This window comes from Oncorhynchus kisutch, linkage group LG19, assembly GCF_002021735.2.
Source record: "Oncorhynchus kisutch isolate 150728-3 linkage group LG19, Okis_V2, whole genome shotgun sequence".
In the NCBI taxonomy this organism is placed as follows: domain Eukaryota; kingdom Metazoa; phylum Chordata; class Actinopteri; order Salmoniformes; family Salmonidae; genus Oncorhynchus; species Oncorhynchus kisutch.
In genome coordinates, this window is record NC_034192.2 from 51,341,723 (window position 1) to 51,360,046 (window position 18,324).

Sequence of the window (18,324 nt, forward strand, 5' to 3'; positions counted from 1 at the left end):
CCAGAACCGCGGACAGATGCCCACCTAGACCCTCCCCTATGGGGTTAGGTTTAGCGGCCGGAGTCCGCACCTTTGGGGGGGGTGGGGGGGGGTACTGTCACGTCCTGACCTTAGTTCCTTTTGTATGTCTCTGTTTTAGTTTGGTCAGGGCGTGAGTTGGGGTGGGCATTCTATGTTTTTGTTCTATGTTTTGTATTTCTGCTTTTGGCCTGGTATGGTTCCCAATCAGAGGCAGCTGTCAATCGTTGTCTCTGATTGAGAGCCATACTTAGGTAGCCTGTGTTCCCACTATGATTTGTGGGTGGTTGTTTTCTGTTTAGTGTACGTCACCTTACAGAACTGTTTCGTTTCTTCCATTCACTTTGTTATTTTGTTTTGTGTGTTCAGTGCTAATAAAGTAACATGGACACTTACCACGCTGCATATTGGTCCGATCCTTCCTACTCCTCCTGAGACGACGAAGAGATTCGTAACACCAAGGGCTTCACTAGAATCCTTGTCAGTGAATTGCATCACCATGGTAATGACAACATCCTGTTCCTTTGTACACCTGGATTGTAAAATATTTGCACAATATTATTTTTACAATTCTTCAAGCTCTGTCAATTATTGTTAGACGGACATTGTCTTGCCATAGTTTTTCAAGCCAATTTAGTCAAAGCTGTAACTAGGCCACTCAGGAACATTCACTGCCGTCTTGGTAAGCAACTCCAGTGTATATTTGGCCTTGTGTTTTAGGTTATTGTCCTGCTGAAAGGTGAATTCGTCTCCCAGTGTCTGTTGGAAAGCAGACTGAACCAGGTTTCCTCTAGGATTGTGCCTGTGCTTAGCTCTATTCCGTTTCTTTTTATTTAAAAAAACTCGAGTCCTTGACGATGACAAGTGTACCCATAACATGATGCAACCACCACCATGCTTGAAAATATGAAGATTGTTACTCTTTGCCCCAAACATAACGCTTTGTATTCAGGACATAGGTCATTTCTTTGCCACATTTTTAGCAGTTTTACTTTAGTGCCTTATTGCAAACAAGCATGTTTTGGAATATTTTTTATTCTGTACAGGCCTCTTTATTTTCACTCTGTCATTTAGGTTAGTATTGTGGAGTAACTACAATGTTGTTGATCCATCCTCAGTTTTCTTCTATCACAACCATTAAACTCTGTAACTGTCTCATGGTGAAATCCCTGAGCGGTTTCCTTCCTTTCCGACAACTGAGTTAGGAAGGACCTTGTATCTTTGTAGTGACTGGGTGTATTGATACACCATCCAAAGTGTCATTAAGAACTTTTTTTACCCATCTAGCAATAGGTACCCTTCGTTGAGAGGCACTGGAAAACCTCCCTGGTCTTTGTGGTTGAATCTGTGTTTGAAATTCACTGCTCGACTAAGAGACCTTACAGATAATTGAATGTGTGGGGTACAGAGATGAGGCAGTCCTTCAAAAATCATGTTAAACACTATTATTGCACACAGAGTGAGTCTATGCAACTTATTATGTGACTTGTTGAGCATATTTTTACTCCTGAACTAATCTAGGCTTACCATAACAAAGGGGTTGACTCAAGACATTTCAGCTTTTCATTTTATATTAATTTGTAATCATTTCTAAAAACATAACTACACGTTCACATTATGGGGTATTGTGATGTCATTAAGGGGTATTGTGATGTCATTAAGGGGTATTGTGATGTCATTATGGGGTATTGCGTGTAGGCAGTGACACAAAGTCTCAATGTAATCCATTTTAAATGCAGGCTGTAACACAACAAAATGTAGCCTTAGGTAAAAAAAAAACAGGCTTTTCTTTGCATCACAACATAACCTATGGGAAACGACCAGTGAGGGAGTAGCCTAATGGGCTATGTACAGACCTGCATGATCATCAAAGGGAGTGTATACTAACAAGATTTAGGAACATAATTCAGTAGATTCTGTCGCTCCGCCCCTCACATACTTTTGAGGGAGACCTCCAAGAACCTTATTGAAAAAATATCTCACATCCATTCACATAATGGGGAACGGCAGTAGGCTACACACACTGTAGTTAGATCATTCTGTGCTCTTAAGCCTGGTAATAACCATGCGGGGCTTCGAGTACCGTTTGTGTAGGAAAAGACTGACGAAATCGGATTGCTTAAGCCTCTTTGGGTAAATACCGCAATCGATCGAATGCCGGATTTTACAGACCACCACTGCTGGATGATGTCGCGCGTTCCTTGACACTGATTCCAATCCTCAAATGCATGAGAGAAAATGTGGAAAGAGGAATATGACGTTCATTTCGACTTTCTTCTCGATCTCCTGTGAGTCTTTTCCTCTGGTTCCCATCACAGTAAAATTATTCTAACGTTTTTTTCAGTCAGAATGAGATTGTGCGAGAGTGTGTGCTGTATTTTTAATGAGCATATTGAGCCGTTCCGGTTTGACACAGCGGTTATAAATCAACTTGAAAATTATGCTACTTTAAGTATAGTTGAGATAATTTTGACAATAGCTTATTTTTCTGTATGGTTTGAACTTTGGCCAGTTTAAACGGTTTTGTAATGCTGATCAATGAACCATCTCTGTTGATCTTGCCACATGTTGCTCACTTTCATTGGAGACTGGCAACAAAGTTGTTCAACATGCCCCTAGGAACTAACAAGTTACTCTGTTAACTTTCAAATATATATTTTTTTACAGTGACTATAATTCCTATGCTTGTATCAGTTATTGTCACTGCTGTATAGTGTAGTGCAGCATCAGTGAATTATTATTTTAGAAGTGTTTGTGTTTTGAATAACAGAATGGGACAGAGGGAGCAGTAGGTTATGCATGATCCAGAGTCCTTGGTGTTAATCCCTCAAGACATCCTTGCACAGAGGATGTCAGTGAAGCCTCAGGAGATTATCTGTCACAGTTATGAAACACACACACACACACACACACACTACTCATAAATAACACACACACACCCATTTACTCACATAATAGGTGTTTTGGACTTTAGTCACATTAACTCATACTGGATGTGTAATTCCAAAATTGTAATATTTGGGAAATAGAGTGTGACCCCCACTTACACACCTATCCACACACACACATCCACACACACACACACCCCTCGTGCCCTTTACCTGACACTCCCTTGCTGGCCCAGGGGTGGATGGCACCCAACACAACTGGGAGAGAGAGATTACCATGTGAGTCACAGGCATGCAGCCTCATGCTCTAACTATACCCAGCGCCAGGGTTTGGGAACACACACACAGGCACATACAGTTTCACTATTAAACATTGGCTGACTATTCAGGACTTAAGGGAAAATCTACTCAACATCTACTCAAATGCATTTGCAGAGTTACAATGTAAGGTCCATGTGCATTTCACTTTGCTCAAGATAAAGTAGCAGAATCCACATTGAGTGGCTGTGAGTCAGGGCTGCATCCCAAATGGCAACCTATTCCCTAAATAGAGCACTAGTTTTTGGCCCTGTTCAAAAGTAGTGCATTATATAGGGAATAGGGTGCCATTTGGGACTCTGTGTGTGTGTGTGTGTGTGTGTGTGTGTGTGTGTGTGTGTGTGTGTGTGTGTGTGTGTGTGTTGGGGGGGGGGGGGGGGGCTTTGCAAACGGGGGATCCCTGGATTGCTGTGACCCACGGCCTGTCATGTTGTTCATTATTCAGGACGTACCATGTTTTTTGTGAATATACATGTGGTAAGACTTATGCATGGTGTACTGTAGGGAGAAGGATAGGGACTGCATCTGTTAGATATAGAGGAAGACAATGTGTTACTAGAGGCAGGTTTGGGCATAATTCTATCCTTGTGGTACTCTGGCTTTTGCTGACGGCACGCTGTCTGAAGTGAGGTTTGTGGGTAATTGTGATGTAAAGACATCAAACTGAGAGGGGCTGTAATTGTGCCTGCATATACTGTAGCCTAGCGGTTAAGCGCTTTGGACAAGTAACCAAAAGGTTGCTGGTTCGAATCTCCAAGCCAACTAGTTGAAGAATCTGTCAATGTGCCCTTGAGCAAGGCACTTCACCCTAATTGCTAATGTAAGTCGCTCTTGATAAGAGAGTCTGATAAATTACAAAAATGTTTAAAAAATAATGATGAATAGAATGTAAGGAGGGCAGTTATTTTGTTAATAGTTGTTTGTCTCAGGATAGATAAATAATAGTAGATCTTCCTTGTACAGAGGGAGGTATGAGTACCTATTCTAGTTTGGGGTTCCATCCTTGTGAGAGGCTTGTGCTGTGTTCTCGGCACGGTGTTGGCTGCAGTGAGGATTGTGGGTAATTGTGATGGAGGAGACATCAATTTGAGAGGGGTGGTAATTGCGCCCGTCGTCTCTCCTGTCAGGACACCGGGTTCCGCCCGTCGTGACCACGGCAACCAACACATTACCGTGCCGCAGCGTATTGAATTTAAGAAGTAACGCAATTGCTCTAATCAGATTCTGCAGAAAAATGTTAATCATCTATAGAGAGAAAGTTGACTATGTCAAATAGACACACAAAATGATAGGGACACATGGTCTGGTTGAGGCCTGTGACATTTGTATTTAGTACTATTTCAGTAGTGATTGTTTAGGAGGTTTTATGTGTTTTGGTTAGAGTGATGTAGGAATGGCTATGTTTCAGATAAGATATCTTTGTGTCTTCAGAGGATTTTTTATTATTGAATCAGGGTTATATGAGAGAAAGCAATCTTATGTTGATAGAATATCACGCATTCTTATTTATTATCATATCTATCTGTTTATGTTTGTCTAGTGAAAAGGTTCTTGAAATTGGAGTTTATAGCTCCCAAATATCCTCACATTCTATGTTTTCATCATCATGACTGTCAGTGATCATGCTAGGGTTATGTAGAAGACTCATATGAAGGTTGCTCACACTAGGGCACTGTTCTGTGGGGCAGGTAGGTGCCCTACTATACACTCAATAAGGCTGTCGTGTGTGTCCTCTTCAGTGATGCCAACCTCCTCACGGACGTGCTGTCGGACTCAGAGTCGGAGCTGGGGGGCCTGGAGCAGCTGGAGAGAAGCAGCACGGAAACCCTGGCCAACGGTTGCCGTGCCGACTGCGACGCCGCCAAACGCCTGGCCAAGCGTCTGTTCTACCTGGAGGGCTTCAGACGCTGCGACGTGGCACGCCACCTGGGCAAGAAGTGGGTTTCAGGCACAAACACAAGACCAACCAACCACACACACACACAAGACCAACCACACACACAAGTCCAAACACACACACACACTGTCATTCAGTTCCATATTGATACACATGCATATGTCTCACAGTGTTTATATTGTATTAATATGTATTTTGTATCATCTTAAATGTCACATCTCTCTCTCTCTCTCTCTCTCTCTCTCACACACTCCCAATCCCCCCTTCTCTTCCCCCCTCTTTCTCCCCTCCCCCATTTCATTTCCCTCTGTCCATCCTGCAGTAACGACTTCAGCCAGCTGGTGGCGTCAGAGTACCTCAGCTTCTTTGACTTCTCTGGCCTGTCATTGGACAAGGCCCTGAGGTAAGACCAGTCAGCACTATTCTCACATTACTGTTTACAACATATTAGCCTAACAGCCTTTCTCTGAGTATAGAGCTGTAGTATGTCTCTATTTTGCAATACAGTTAACTGTCACCTCCTGGTATACCATGATTTGGGATGTCTTGAATGCATGTATTTAACACAGCATGCGGATATTTAAAGTATATTAACATGTTTGTATTGGGAGTGGTGAACCACAGTTACACTGAGTTTGCACTGAATGAATGTGCAATGTACTGTACTAATCTACTGTAGCCTTAGTCTTAAAATGCCATTGACGATTTCCGAACCAAAGTGAGGAAGCTTGTAAAAGGTTGTAGCCTGTAGCCTATATCACTGTGAGGACAAATACACTTTGTATTCTAGCCTGAAAACAATACTGCCTGCTCACTCGTTGGTCTTTGACCTAATTCTCAGGAACTTCCTGAAAGCCTTTCCTCTGATGGGTGAGACCCAGGAGAGAGAGAGAATCCTGGTCCACTTCTCTAAGAGGTTCTGTGTCTGCAACCCCACAGCCCTCGCCCCCGATGGCAAGGACAGATCCAAACGGGATGATGATGATGAAGAAGATGATGGTGATGATTATAATTAGGGTGGTGGTTAGGGTGGGGATAGGGCTGTGGCGGGCATGACATTTTGTCAGCCGGTTATTGTCTTGCAAATTACTGCCGATCTCAGGGTAATTGACCGTTAATTAACATAAACACGTTTAGCATCTCCAGCAGGCCTCCACTCATACAAGCCGCTGATGCAGCATCACAATAAATCCATCATTTATTTTAGGCAGGCCGAAAGAAGCATTATGATATGAAGATGTGTTTCAGTAGAACAGAATATGAGTTGGCCTACTGTATGTTATCATGCTGTAGGCTATAGGCTTGTTCATTTAGCTGGCTAGATACTGTATGTTATCTGGCTGTGCTCCATGCTGTAGGCTTGTTCATTTAGCTGGCTAGATACTGTATGTTATCTGGCTGTGCTCCATGCTGTAGGTTGTTCATTTAGCTGGCTAGATACTGTATGTTATCTGGCTGTGCTCCATGCTGTAGGCTATAGGCTTGTTAATTTAGCTGGCTAGATACTGTATGTTATCTGGCTATGCTCCATGCTGTAGGCTTGTTCATTTAGCTGGCTAGATACTGTATGTTATCTGGCTGTGCTCCATGCTGTAGGCTTGTTCATTTAGCTGGCTAGATACTGTATGTTATCTGGCTGTGCTCCATGCTGTAGGTTGTTCATTTAGCTGGCTAGATACTGTATGTTATCTGGCTATGCTCCATGCTGTAGGCTTGTTAATTTAGCTGGCTAGATACTGTATGTTATCTGGCTATGCTCCATGCTGTAGGCTTGTTCATTTAGCTGGCTAGATACTGTATGTTATCTGGCTATGCTCCATGCTATAGGCTTGTTCATTTAGCAGACAAGATATGCTTATAAGTCCGGTGCCATTATTTTATAGTATGAAGAATATAATTGAACTTAACTGAACAAAATAGAAAGGATATTTTTCACATTCCGGAGCATGTGTGCATATGAAGTGGCTATGTGGACCGTAAAAGTGATCATTTGAAACAGGTCCTATACGCTAGATTGAGTTATTTGGCAACTTTAGTTGTGAATGATAAAAACCTTAGAATGTCAAACATATGGTCTGTATGATGCGACTACAGGCTATTGATGATTTGAGAAAGTCACATAAAAAGCCTTGTCTCAGGCTGCACAGCTGTTCTCTCTTCAAGTGATCATATGTCACTCATCAAATCAAATGTTATTGGTTGCATACACATATTTAGCAGATGTTATCCCAGGTCAAGCAGAATGCTTGTGTTTCTAGCTCCAACAGTGCTAAATAAATACAGGCAAATCCCAAAAATAAAAAGAAAGGAATGAAGAAATATAAGAACAAGCCACGTCAGAGTCAGGAATATAAATGTATACAGTGCATTCGGAAGTATTCAGACCCCTTGGCAATTGAATCCATTTTAGAATAAGGCTGTAATGTAACAAAATGTGGACAATGTCAAGAGGTCTGAATACTTTCCGATTGCACTGTATTAGAGCTTATGAATACGCATAGACCGATATATGAGCCCAAGACTGGAAAAACCGCTGAATTAAAATAATGATTGTGCCATTATACAATACATAGCCTACCACATTGTGGAGTATAGGCTAGACCAATTATGTATCAAAGACATCTTAAATCAATGTTTAAAAACATGTTTTTCTATCATGCGTATTATGTGGTAGGTAGGCTATTAAGCTATGTATTGTATAATGGCACAATCATTATTTTAATTCAGCGTTTTTTCCAGTCTTGGGCTCATATATCGGTCTATGCGTATTCATAAGTTCTAATACAGTGCAATTGGAAAGTATTCAGACCTCTTGACATTGTCCACATTTTGTTACATTACAGCCTTATTCTAAAATTGATTCAATTATATTTTTTCCTCCTAAATCTACACACAAATATGACATTTCCATAAGTATTCAGACCCTTTACTCAGTACTTTGTTGAAGCAACTTTGGCAGCAATTACAGCCTCGAGTCTTCTTGGGAATGACGCTACAAGCTTGGCACATCTGTATTTGGGGAGTTTCTCCCATTCTTCTCTGCAGATCCTCTCAAGTTGGATGGGGAGCATCGCTGCACAGCTATTTTCAGGTCTGATTGGGTTGAAGTCCGGGCTCTGGCTGGGCCATTCAGAGACTTGTCCCGAAGCCCCTACTGTGTTGTCTTGGCTGTGTGCTTAGGGTCGTTGTGAACCTTCGCCAAGTCCAAACTTCTTCCATTTAAGAATGATGGAGGCCACTATGTTCTTGGGGGCCTTCAATGCTGCAGACATTTTTTTGGTACCCTTCCCCAGATCTGTGCCTTGACACAATCCTGTCTCGGACAATTCCTTTGACCTCATGGCTTGGTTTTTGCTCTGACATACACTGTCACCTATAGGACCTCATGTAGACAGGTTTGTGCCTTTCCAAATCATCTCCAATCAATTGAATTTATCACAGGTGGACTCCAATCAAGTTGTAAAAACATCTCAAGGATGATCAATGGAAACAGGATGCAGCTGACCTCAAATTTGAGTGTCATATCAAAGGGTCTGAATACTTGTGTAAATAAGGTATTTTGTTTTTTTATACATTTACAAAAAATTCTAACAACCTGTTTTTGCTTTGTCATTGTGGGATATTGTATGTAGATTGATGAGATTATATTATTTACATCCATTTTAGAATACGGCTGTAAGGTAACAAAATGGGGTCTGAATACTTTCTGAATGCACGGTATGTGTATGGGTGTTTTTAACTAATCCTCCCCTTACAAAGTGCTGCCCATTTTGTTGTGTTTGGCTTTGAAACAAGGACCATGTTTTCCACTCAGTTTCAACCTGTTGTTGAACTTCCTTCTTCAAATTGATCATCACAGTGAGCTGAGCTTTTAAAAGCATGATGATAACTGTTTGATGTGATTTTTATTTGCGTTTGCATTGATGTCAGAGTGGTTTGAAGGACAATAGAGCTCTGAGTACCAGGCCATTAGTGACGTGAAGGTCGTTAACGAGTTGGGTACTACTAACGCATGTCCAGAGTGCATAAAAGGAGATTTACTCAACGGTCACGTGGATTATTATTATTTACATTTTTGTACCTCTTTTTTGTGATATCCAATTGGTAGTTACAGTCTCGTCCCATCGCTGCAACTCCCCTATGGACTCGGGAGAGGCGAAGGTTGAGAGACATGTATTCTCCGAAACACGACCCTGCCAAGCAGCACTGATGATGCCTCTAGCACTGCGATGCAGTGCCTTAGACTGCCGAGTATTGTTGAGATGATTTTTTAGCCTACTGTTAAAATATGCCATTTGAGTCATCCATGACATTTAGATAACATTTAAAAACATGTTCTCTTCTTCTTCCAACAGACGGAGCCCATACGTTAACCTGCGCCCTAATGCTGCTCAACACTGATCTACATGGACACGTATGTACAGCTCTGTTATCAAACCTACAGTCTGTGAAGATAGATGGAAATCAATGTACAGGCAGGAGCCCCCAGAAATACTCATCAATCCTATTTGACATACAGCAGATCCCTGAGGAGTAGAGCCAAAACCCTGTCTAACATGACACAATTGACGTAGAGAAACCTACTGTCGCGTCGGCTCATTGTATTTATGTATTTTGCTTGTCTGTCTTTGAGAATAAAAATAAAGCCCCCCTTAAGGCAGGCAACACCTGTTTAGAAGTGATGTGCGACAGCAACAATAGCTTCCCTCTCTGTCTCACTCTCTCTCTCTATATCTGTCTCTCTTCTACCTTTCTATTTCACTATCTCTCTGTTACCCTCCAGCTCAATCTCTCAATCTCCATCTCTGTTCTCCTCTGACCCACTTTCTGCCCTCTTTTTGTCCCGTCTTTCTGTCTCCTACTACTAAATACCACAGCACTATATACTAACTCTTATCCAGTTACTTTAACACACGCTCTCACAATTTAACTCTCTGTTCTTATATGTCTACTAACATATCCTCTCATGCTTCTAACCTACTCTCTCAACCTCCTTCGTTTCTTCTCTTCTCCTCTCCTCTCATTCCCTCTATTGTCCTGCGTTCTGTCTGACCTCTGTGTAACCTCTGGCTGTCCTGCTCCGTAGGTGGTAAGTGGCTTTTAGCACTAACCTCTTCTGTGTCTCTCCATGTACCGTATATCTGTGGTCATAATGTAACCAATCAACCGCATAATGCATGGAAGAGAATAGCTAATGCTCTACCTGCACACCACTGACACCTAGTGGTCATTCAGGGGAATTATTCACAGTACTGCATAACATATTCACATCGATTTGCATTTACAGTAGTGTTTCTCCTAGCCTTGTTAAGATCCACCTACTATAGAAAATACAGTAAACGTCTGAAGAAAAGTTTGTCAATATTTACATTTACCGGTAGGTAGTAAGACTGTGAATCCCAAATCACCCCCTCGCCCCTACCGACCCACTTGGAGGGCCCTCGGTTGTCATATGTTGCTGACGAAACTCCTAGGGTGACTTCCAGAGAGTGGCGAGGGGATCAATAAACCCATCAACTGTTGTTTTACAAGTTATAAACCTCAGTAACAGTTAAACATTTAATTTGAGGTATAGGCTATTTCATCTGTTACGTGTGTCATTTCTTGAAATCAGACAAACAAATGCATGTGGTTTACAATTAGACCTGCCTCTCCATTATTTTAGATTAAATTGTGCTTAGTCCAAACATATCATTATTTTAGATTAAATTGTGCAGACTCCAATCATATCATTAGTTTGTATTAAATTGTGCAGTCTCCAAACATATCATTATTTTGGATTAAATTGTGCGAACTCCAAACATCATTATTTTTGGATTAAATTGTGTGAACTCCAAACATATTGTGGTGCTTGTCGGGATAGCACTTCGCTCTGAAGCCTGCAGCCTTGCTGGCTTTGGCCGAAGTGGTTATCGGAATTAGCCCCTACACCCTCAATAATTTTCACTCCCTAAGCTTTGGGATACTTATGCATAAGGCGGAGGTGAGCAAGAATGCACAAATGGAGGGCTGAGGGTTGTGGGAAAGGGAAGGGAGTGATTTAGGATTCAGCCTTCTGTTTCATTGTCCAGAACAACATGTGTCTCTCTTGTCCAGAACATTGGGAAGAAGATGTCTTGCCAGCAGTTCATCAGTAATCTGGATGGCCTAAACGATGGCAAGGACTTCCCTAAAGACCTGTTAAAGGTACAGTAATCAATGCTAGGACAATATTGATGACAACACTTCAACTAGGCTCCTTACTAATGCTTTGTCTTACTAATGTAATATTTGGTCAGATTCCAATGTTGGTATTACTCAGAAGTTGATCCAGTTCAATGAGATGGGACTTTTTTCTCTCACCATTTTGATTTCTTTACTTCCTGTTTAGGTGCTGTATAATTCAATAAAGAACGAGAAACTTGAATGGGCAATGTGAGTATCCCTTCTCAGGTGTGTGCGTGTGTGTCCTATGTTATTTCTGATGTCTGATGTATTGCAGTGAGGAAGAGGAGTTCAGGAAGAGTCTATCGGAGCTGGTGGAGGAGCAGTATGAGGGAGGGGGGAAGAGGGGGGTTGCCAGGGTAACGGATGGCAATAACCCTTTCATCGCCATTCCCATCCTACCCAACGCTGTCACCTATAAACATGGTGTCCTGTCTCGCAAGAGCCACGCAGACATGGACGGCAAACGCAGTGAGTATAAACTTGCGCGCGCACACACACACACTCATAGATGGGCTTAGGCTAGGTTGGAAGGGAATTTCTTAACGCATAAGTCTTCAGTTAGTTTAGAAATAACAGTTTAGTCCCTCCCTCTCCCTCTCCCTCTCCTTCTCTCTAGCCCCACGAGGACGACGAGGCTGGAAGAAGTTCTATGCGGTTCTAAAGGGGATGATCCTTTATCTACAGAAGGTACCAGATACCTCTCCGTTACCATAGAAACAGACTTCTACCACTGCAGTAGAATGCAGCAGTGGTAGCTCAGCTGCGTGTGTGTCACTCTCTCTCTCCCACACACACACACAAACACAGTAGTAGGAGCTCTCTGACGACGTTATATGTGTGTGTCTCCCCCTGTTGACAGGATGAGTATAAGGCTGATGCAGAGCTGTGTGAGGGGGACCTGAAGAACGCTGTGCGTATCCACCATGCATTAGCCACCCGCGCTACAGACTACAGCAAGAGACCCAACGTCCTCAAACTAAAGACCTCTGACTGGAGAGTGTTCCTGCTGCAGGCACCGTAGGTCCTCTGCTACTCTGGCCTGTAGGGGAGGCCTGTTCTCTCTTGCTGACAGGAGAGTGTCCCTGCTGCAGGCACCGTAGGTCCTCTGCTACTCTGGCCTGTAGGGGAGGCCTGTTCATGGGAACCAGCTACATGTCCTCTAATGCACATTCGGTTATTTTGTCACACAATGATAACTGACTTTCATGATGTACAGAAATGTGGTGTTATTATTAGCCAAATATTATTATCCTTTAGATATTTTGTTGCAACTTGTGGCATACTCTCTCTCATAATAATGTATGCTATTTAGCAGACGCTTTGTCCATGCATATATTTTACGTACGGGTGGTCTCTAGAATTGAACACGTTATCCTGGCACTGAAAGCGCCATGCTCTACCTTCTGAACACATACAGACACATACAAATGTCTCTCTTTCTTTCTTTCTGTCTGTCTATCTGTGTCCTTTCTTTCTTTGAAGGAGTGAAGAGGAGATGATGTCGTGGATATTCCGTATTAACCTGGTAGCAGCTCTGTTCTCCGCCCCGGCCTTCCCTGCTGCCATTGGCTCCATGAAGACGTTCTGTAGACCTCTACTGCCCTCCTCCTCTACCCGGCTAAACCAGGTGCACGCAAACACACATTCTCTCACACACAACCACATATATTGTGTTATGTGATTGGTTGTTACTGGTGCCTGCTGTTTGATGGGTTGCTGTGATTGGTGCAGGAGGATCAGCTGCAGTCCCACGAGGGGAAGCTGAAGCAGATGAGTGTGGAGGTGGAGGAGCACAGGAAGAACCCTCCCTCGCCTTCTCCCAAGAGCAGAGAGTGGGAGGAGTATCGAATCAAAGAGCACTACCTCATATATGAGGTGAGAAGGAGAGAGGCTACAGGTCTTTGGCCTACATCCCTTTGCATAATATGTGTAGTTTATCTTAAGGGAGAAAGGTTGCATCTCTCTTTCTCTCTCTCTCTGTGTAACTGTTTCTATGTGCATAGGTCCTGGTATATCTGAAATAGATGTGCTGTTGTTGTGTTAAGGTTGTGACAGAATCACGAGATCAATGTCCTATATCCCCTTTCTCTGTGTTTTTCCCCATCATTTGTCATGAACCCTCTTTCTCTCTGTAGAGTGAGCATTGTGTAATAGCTGTGTGTTAAATGAGCCATGTGTGATATATGCGTATTTATAGTCACATCATCTTCATTCCCCTTCTCTCTCCATTGCAGAAGAGTCGGTACGAGACGTATATCAACCTGCTCCAGGCCAAGATGAGGGCAGAGACAGACGACCTGGAGAAGATAGAGGCTAGCGTGATGAGCGGGATTGGGGAGGGCCGAGGGGGGCGCGAGGGATACCTCCGGAAGACCCAGTCCTCTCCTTCCATCAGCCAGCACGATGTCAATGGCAGGGCCTCTGGACGCACTGGCCCGGGCCAGCAGAGTTGAGAGGAGAACCCCCTAAAAAATATAATGCACCCCCCGTAACTCTGTCCTCTGAGCCAGAGGGCTCTCCCCTCTAAATGCCGGAGAACTGGACCCCCAAATCCTCCCTCCTTCCTATTTCATTGCACAGTAAAGCGGTAATAATTGTTCCAGCTATACAGTATTAATGGTGTTATTTAACCAACAGCTAATTGTCTCTGGCAGTGCTTATAAGAACACTTATAATGGAGAACATGAAGATGTGGAAAAAAGGACGAAAGAGGAGAGAGGACTTACCGGCATAAAGGAAGTGTGGAGTGTAGTTTTTTGGTTTGAGGAGGTGGATGGTGGATTTCAGGGTGGAGGGGTACAGTAGCATAGTAGTAGGGCGACAAGTAGCCTAGCAGTTAAGAGATTTGGGCCAGTAACCATCGCTGTTTTGAATCCCGAGCAGGCTAAGTGAAAAATCTGTTAATGTGCCCTAGAGCAAGGCACTTAACCCACAATTGCTCCTGTAAGTCGCTCTGCATAACAGCATCTGCTAAATGACTAAAATGTCAAATGTACACTACTGTTCAAAAGTTTGGGGTCACTTAGAAATGTCCTTGTTTTTGAAAGAGAAGCTAATTTTTTGTCCATTAAAATAACATCAAATTCATCAGAAATACAGTGTAGGCATTTTTAATGTTGTAAATGACTATTGTAGCTGGAAACAGATTTTTTTTAATGGAATATCTACATAGGTGTATTCCAATGGCACGTTGTGTTAGCTAATCGCAGTGTAACATTTTAAAAGGCATTAGAAAACCCTTTTGCAATTATGTTAGCACAGTTGAAAACTGTTGTTCTGATTAAAGAAGCAATAAAACTGGCCGCCTTTAGACTAGTTGAGTATCTGGAGCATCAGCATTTGTGGGTTCAATTACAGGCTCAAAATGACCAGAAACAAAGACCTTTCTTTGGAAACTCGTCAGTCTATTCTTGTTCTGAGAAATGAAGGATATTCCATGCGAGAAATTGCCAAGAAACTGAAGGTCTCGTACAACGCTGTGTACTACTCCCTTCACAGAACAGCACAAACTGGCTCTAACCAGTAGAAAGAGGAGTGGGAGGCCTCGGTGCACAACTCTCAACATCAACAGTTAAGAGTTGCAAAGAAAAAGACATATCTCAGACTGGCCAATAAAAATACAAGATTAAGATGGGCAAAAGAACACAGACACTGGACAGAGGAAGATTGGAAAAAAGTGTTATGGACAGACGAATCTAAGTTTGAGGTGTTCGGATCACAAAGAAGAACATTCGTGAGATGCTTAAAAATCGAAAAGAGGTGGAGGTAATGTGATGGTCTGGGGGTGCTTTGGTGGTGGTAAAGTGGGATATTTGTACAGGGGAAAAGCGATCTTGATGAAGGAAGACTTTCACTCCATTTTGCAACGCCATGCCATACCCTGTGGGCGGCGCTTAATTGGAGCCAATTTCCTCCTACAACAGGACAATGACCCAAAGAACAGCTCCAAACTATGCAATAATTATTTAGGGAAGAAGCAGTCAGCTGGTATTCTGTCTATAATAGAGTGGCCGGCCAGCACGGTCATTTGATTTCAACCCTATTGAGCTGTTGTAGGAGCAGCTTGACCGTATGGTATGTAAGAAGCGCCCATCAAACCAATCCAATTTGTGAGAGGTGCTTCAGGAAGTATGGGGTGAAATCTCTTCAGATTACCTCAACAAATTGACAACTAGAATGCCAAAGCTCTGCAAGGCTGTAATTGCTGCAAATAGAGGATTCTTTGATGAAAGCAATGTTTGATGGACACAATTATTTCATTTAAAAATCATTGTTTATAACCTTGTCAACGTCTTGACTATATTTCCTATTCTTTTTGCAACTCATTTCATGTATGTTTTCACGGAAAACAATGACATTTCTAAGTGACCCCAAACCTTTGAAGTAACTCACACCTTATAGTGAGCCTTCAACAGGTTACTATGGACCATAGAGCATGGAGACTCTCCTCAGTGTATCTGAACAGGCCTATGTAACACACCTACTGTATGGAAGCCTTATGATGATGAACAACACTTACCCAGACTCTCAGAACTGTTAAGATGATCAACTCCTTGCTGTGTAGACTATTATTGATAAGTATGTATTTCTTCTTCCACTTGAACCTGAGCTTCATATATGATATCAGACTGAATGAAAGCACTGTGGCATGTTTTATAACCCTTGTTCTATGTTACTGAGTGGATACCTGTACTGCTGTTACTCTGAGTGGATACCTGTACTGCTGTTACTCTGAGTGGATACCTGTACTGCTGTTACTCTGAGTGGATACCTGTACTGCTGTTACTGAGTGAATACCTGTACTGCTGTTACTCTGAGTGGATACCTGTACTGGTGTTACTCTGAGTGAATACCTGTACTGCTGTTACTCTGAGTGGATACCTGTACTGCTGTTACTGAGTGGATACCTGTACTGCTGTTACTGAGTGAATACCTGTACTGCTGTTACTCTGAGTGAATACCTGTACTGCTGTTACTCTGAGTGGATACCTGTACTGCTGTTACTCTGAGTGGATACCTGTACTGCTGTTACTCTGAGTGAATACCTGTACTGCTGTTACTCTGAGTGAATACCTGTACTGCTGTTACTCTGAGTGGATACCTGTACTGCTGTTACTCTGAGTGGATACCTGTACTGCTGTTACTCTGAGTGAATACCTGTACTGCTGTTACTCTGAGTGGATACCTGTACTGCTGTTACTGAGTGGATAACTGTACTGCTGTTACTCTGAGTGGATACCTGTACTGCTGTTACTCTGAGTGGATACTAGTACTGCTGTTACTGAGTGGATAACTGTACTGCTGTTACTCTGAGTGGATACCTGTACTGCTGTTACTCTGAGTGAATACCTGTACTGCTGTTACTCTGAGTGGATACCTGTACTGCTGTTACTGAGTGGATAACTGTACTGCTGTTACTCTGAGTGGATACCTGTACTGCTGTTACTCTGAGTGGATACCTGTACTGCTGTTACTCTGAGTGGATACCTGTACTGCTGTTACTGAGTGGATAACTGTACTGCTGTTACTCTGAGTGGATACCTGTACTGCTGTTACTGAGTGAATACCTGTACTGCTGTTACTCTGAGTGGATACCTGTACTGCTGTTACTCTGAGTGAATACCTGTACTGCTGTTACTCTGAGTGAATACCTGTACTGCTGTTACTCTGAGTGGATACCTGTACTGCTGTTACTCTGAGTGAATACCTGTACTGCTGTTACTCTGAGTGGATACCTGTACTGCTGTTACTCTGAGTGAATACCTGTACTGCTGTTACTCTGAGTGGATACCTGTACTGCTGTTACTCTGAGTGGATACCTGTACTGCTGTTACTCTGAGTGGATACCTGTACTGCTGTTACTCTGAGTGGATACCTGTACTGCTGTTACTCTGAGTGGAAGCTGGGATGGAGGACATTGACAGAGTATGAGCAGTACTGTTGGTTTGTTGAAGATTTTGATAAAGTGCTTTGAGTGCGTGTGTGTGTGTGTGTGTGTGTGTGTGTGTGTGTGTGTGTGTGTGTGTGTGTGTGTGTGTGTGTGTGTGTGTGTGTGTGTGTGTGGTTGAGGGTTGGCCAATGGACATTGGGTTAAGGTTGAAAGGAAGCACGTCTAACATTAAAGGATCTGTGTTCTGTGTTGGAATGCTTTGATGCAGAAGAAGACGTCTCCCTGAGTTGGAGCGGGCTCATCTTCCTGTCATATAATCATCAGGGTGCAGATACTACAATCAAAGACTGAAAGACAAAGCAGCAGAACAGGAAGTAGAGGAAGTGGCTGAGCAGAACATAGCTGTACACGTGGTGTAGAATCATATTCATGTGGGAGACCAGAGAGAGGACACTAACCCAGCTCTGTCTCTCCAGGAAGGAACCATGGAAAGATGGAGGGAGGAAAGAGGGCTGTGGTTCTGCTGGACTACATTGTTCTAAATGGAACATTGAAACTCATCCCCCTCTCTTTCTCCTTCCCCCTTTCCTGACTGGACTTCGGATGGGATAGTGTCCCTAATTCATATGTCTTTCTCGACACTAAAGCGGTACGGAATCTTTGCACGGTCAGAACAGACACAGAGGCTTTATAGATGCTGTGTTTTTGATGAGACTGGATCAGAGATCCTTCGTTCTGTTGACTGAAGTGGAATTTGGAATCAGAACTGACATTTTATACATTATGTCTTTCTTACTCTGAGGACCGACCTTGTCACTTTGGCTGTTGTGCTAACTAACCATTGTTTCCCCAGTGTTTTAGGGCAGAGCAGTGCTGTTGTAATATAGAATTGTGAGAAGGTTTTTTACTTTGCTGGTCCTGTCTTAAATAAATATTTTTTGTTGTTTTTTATTTAAACAAAGGAAGCTTGGAGACTGGAAATGTTACTGTATATTGTTATTTTGTTTGACAGTGTAAAGTGGAGGGAGTTTTTACTGGTTATTTTAGTCAGTGCTTCCTAAAGTCACCTTTCATATACAATAGAAATTGGTGTCAATGTTTTTATT

At 42.7% G+C, this 18,324-nt stretch overlaps 1 protein-coding gene across 2 annotated transcripts in view; it reads left to right on the plus strand.

Annotated features, from left to right (window-relative positions):
* psd2 (pleckstrin and Sec7 domain containing 2) overlaps positions 1–17,307 on the plus strand; it is a 30,306-nt gene extending 12,999 nt beyond the window's left edge. The window contains exons 1-13 of one of the 2 annotated variants that reach the window (XM_020509401.2): positions 1,986–2,306; positions 4,964–5,161; positions 5,444–5,524; positions 5,963–6,120; positions 9,477–9,535; positions 11,218–11,307; positions 11,492–11,535; positions 11,603–11,796; positions 11,945–12,015; positions 12,188–12,345; positions 12,811–12,955; positions 13,060–13,203; positions 13,563–17,307. In XM_020509401.2, coding sequence (XP_020364990.1) covers positions 2,257–2,306; positions 4,964–5,161; positions 5,444–5,524; positions 5,963–6,120; positions 9,477–9,535; positions 11,218–11,307; positions 11,492–11,535; positions 11,603–11,796; positions 11,945–12,015; positions 12,188–12,345; positions 12,811–12,955; positions 13,060–13,203; positions 13,563–13,781 — 1,611 coding nt within the window. In that variant the 5' untranslated portion in view covers positions 1,986–2,256 and the 3' untranslated portion in view covers positions 13,782–17,307. Of the gene's footprint in view, positions 1–1,985; positions 2,307–4,963; positions 5,162–5,443; positions 5,525–5,962; positions 6,121–9,476; positions 9,536–11,217; positions 11,308–11,491; positions 11,536–11,602; positions 11,797–11,944; positions 12,016–12,187; positions 12,346–12,810; positions 12,956–13,059; positions 13,204–13,562 lie in introns of those variants that run through there. The other variant, XM_031798281.1, reaches the window with a different exon arrangement.
* Positions 17,308–18,324: the final 1,017 nt, after the last annotated feature.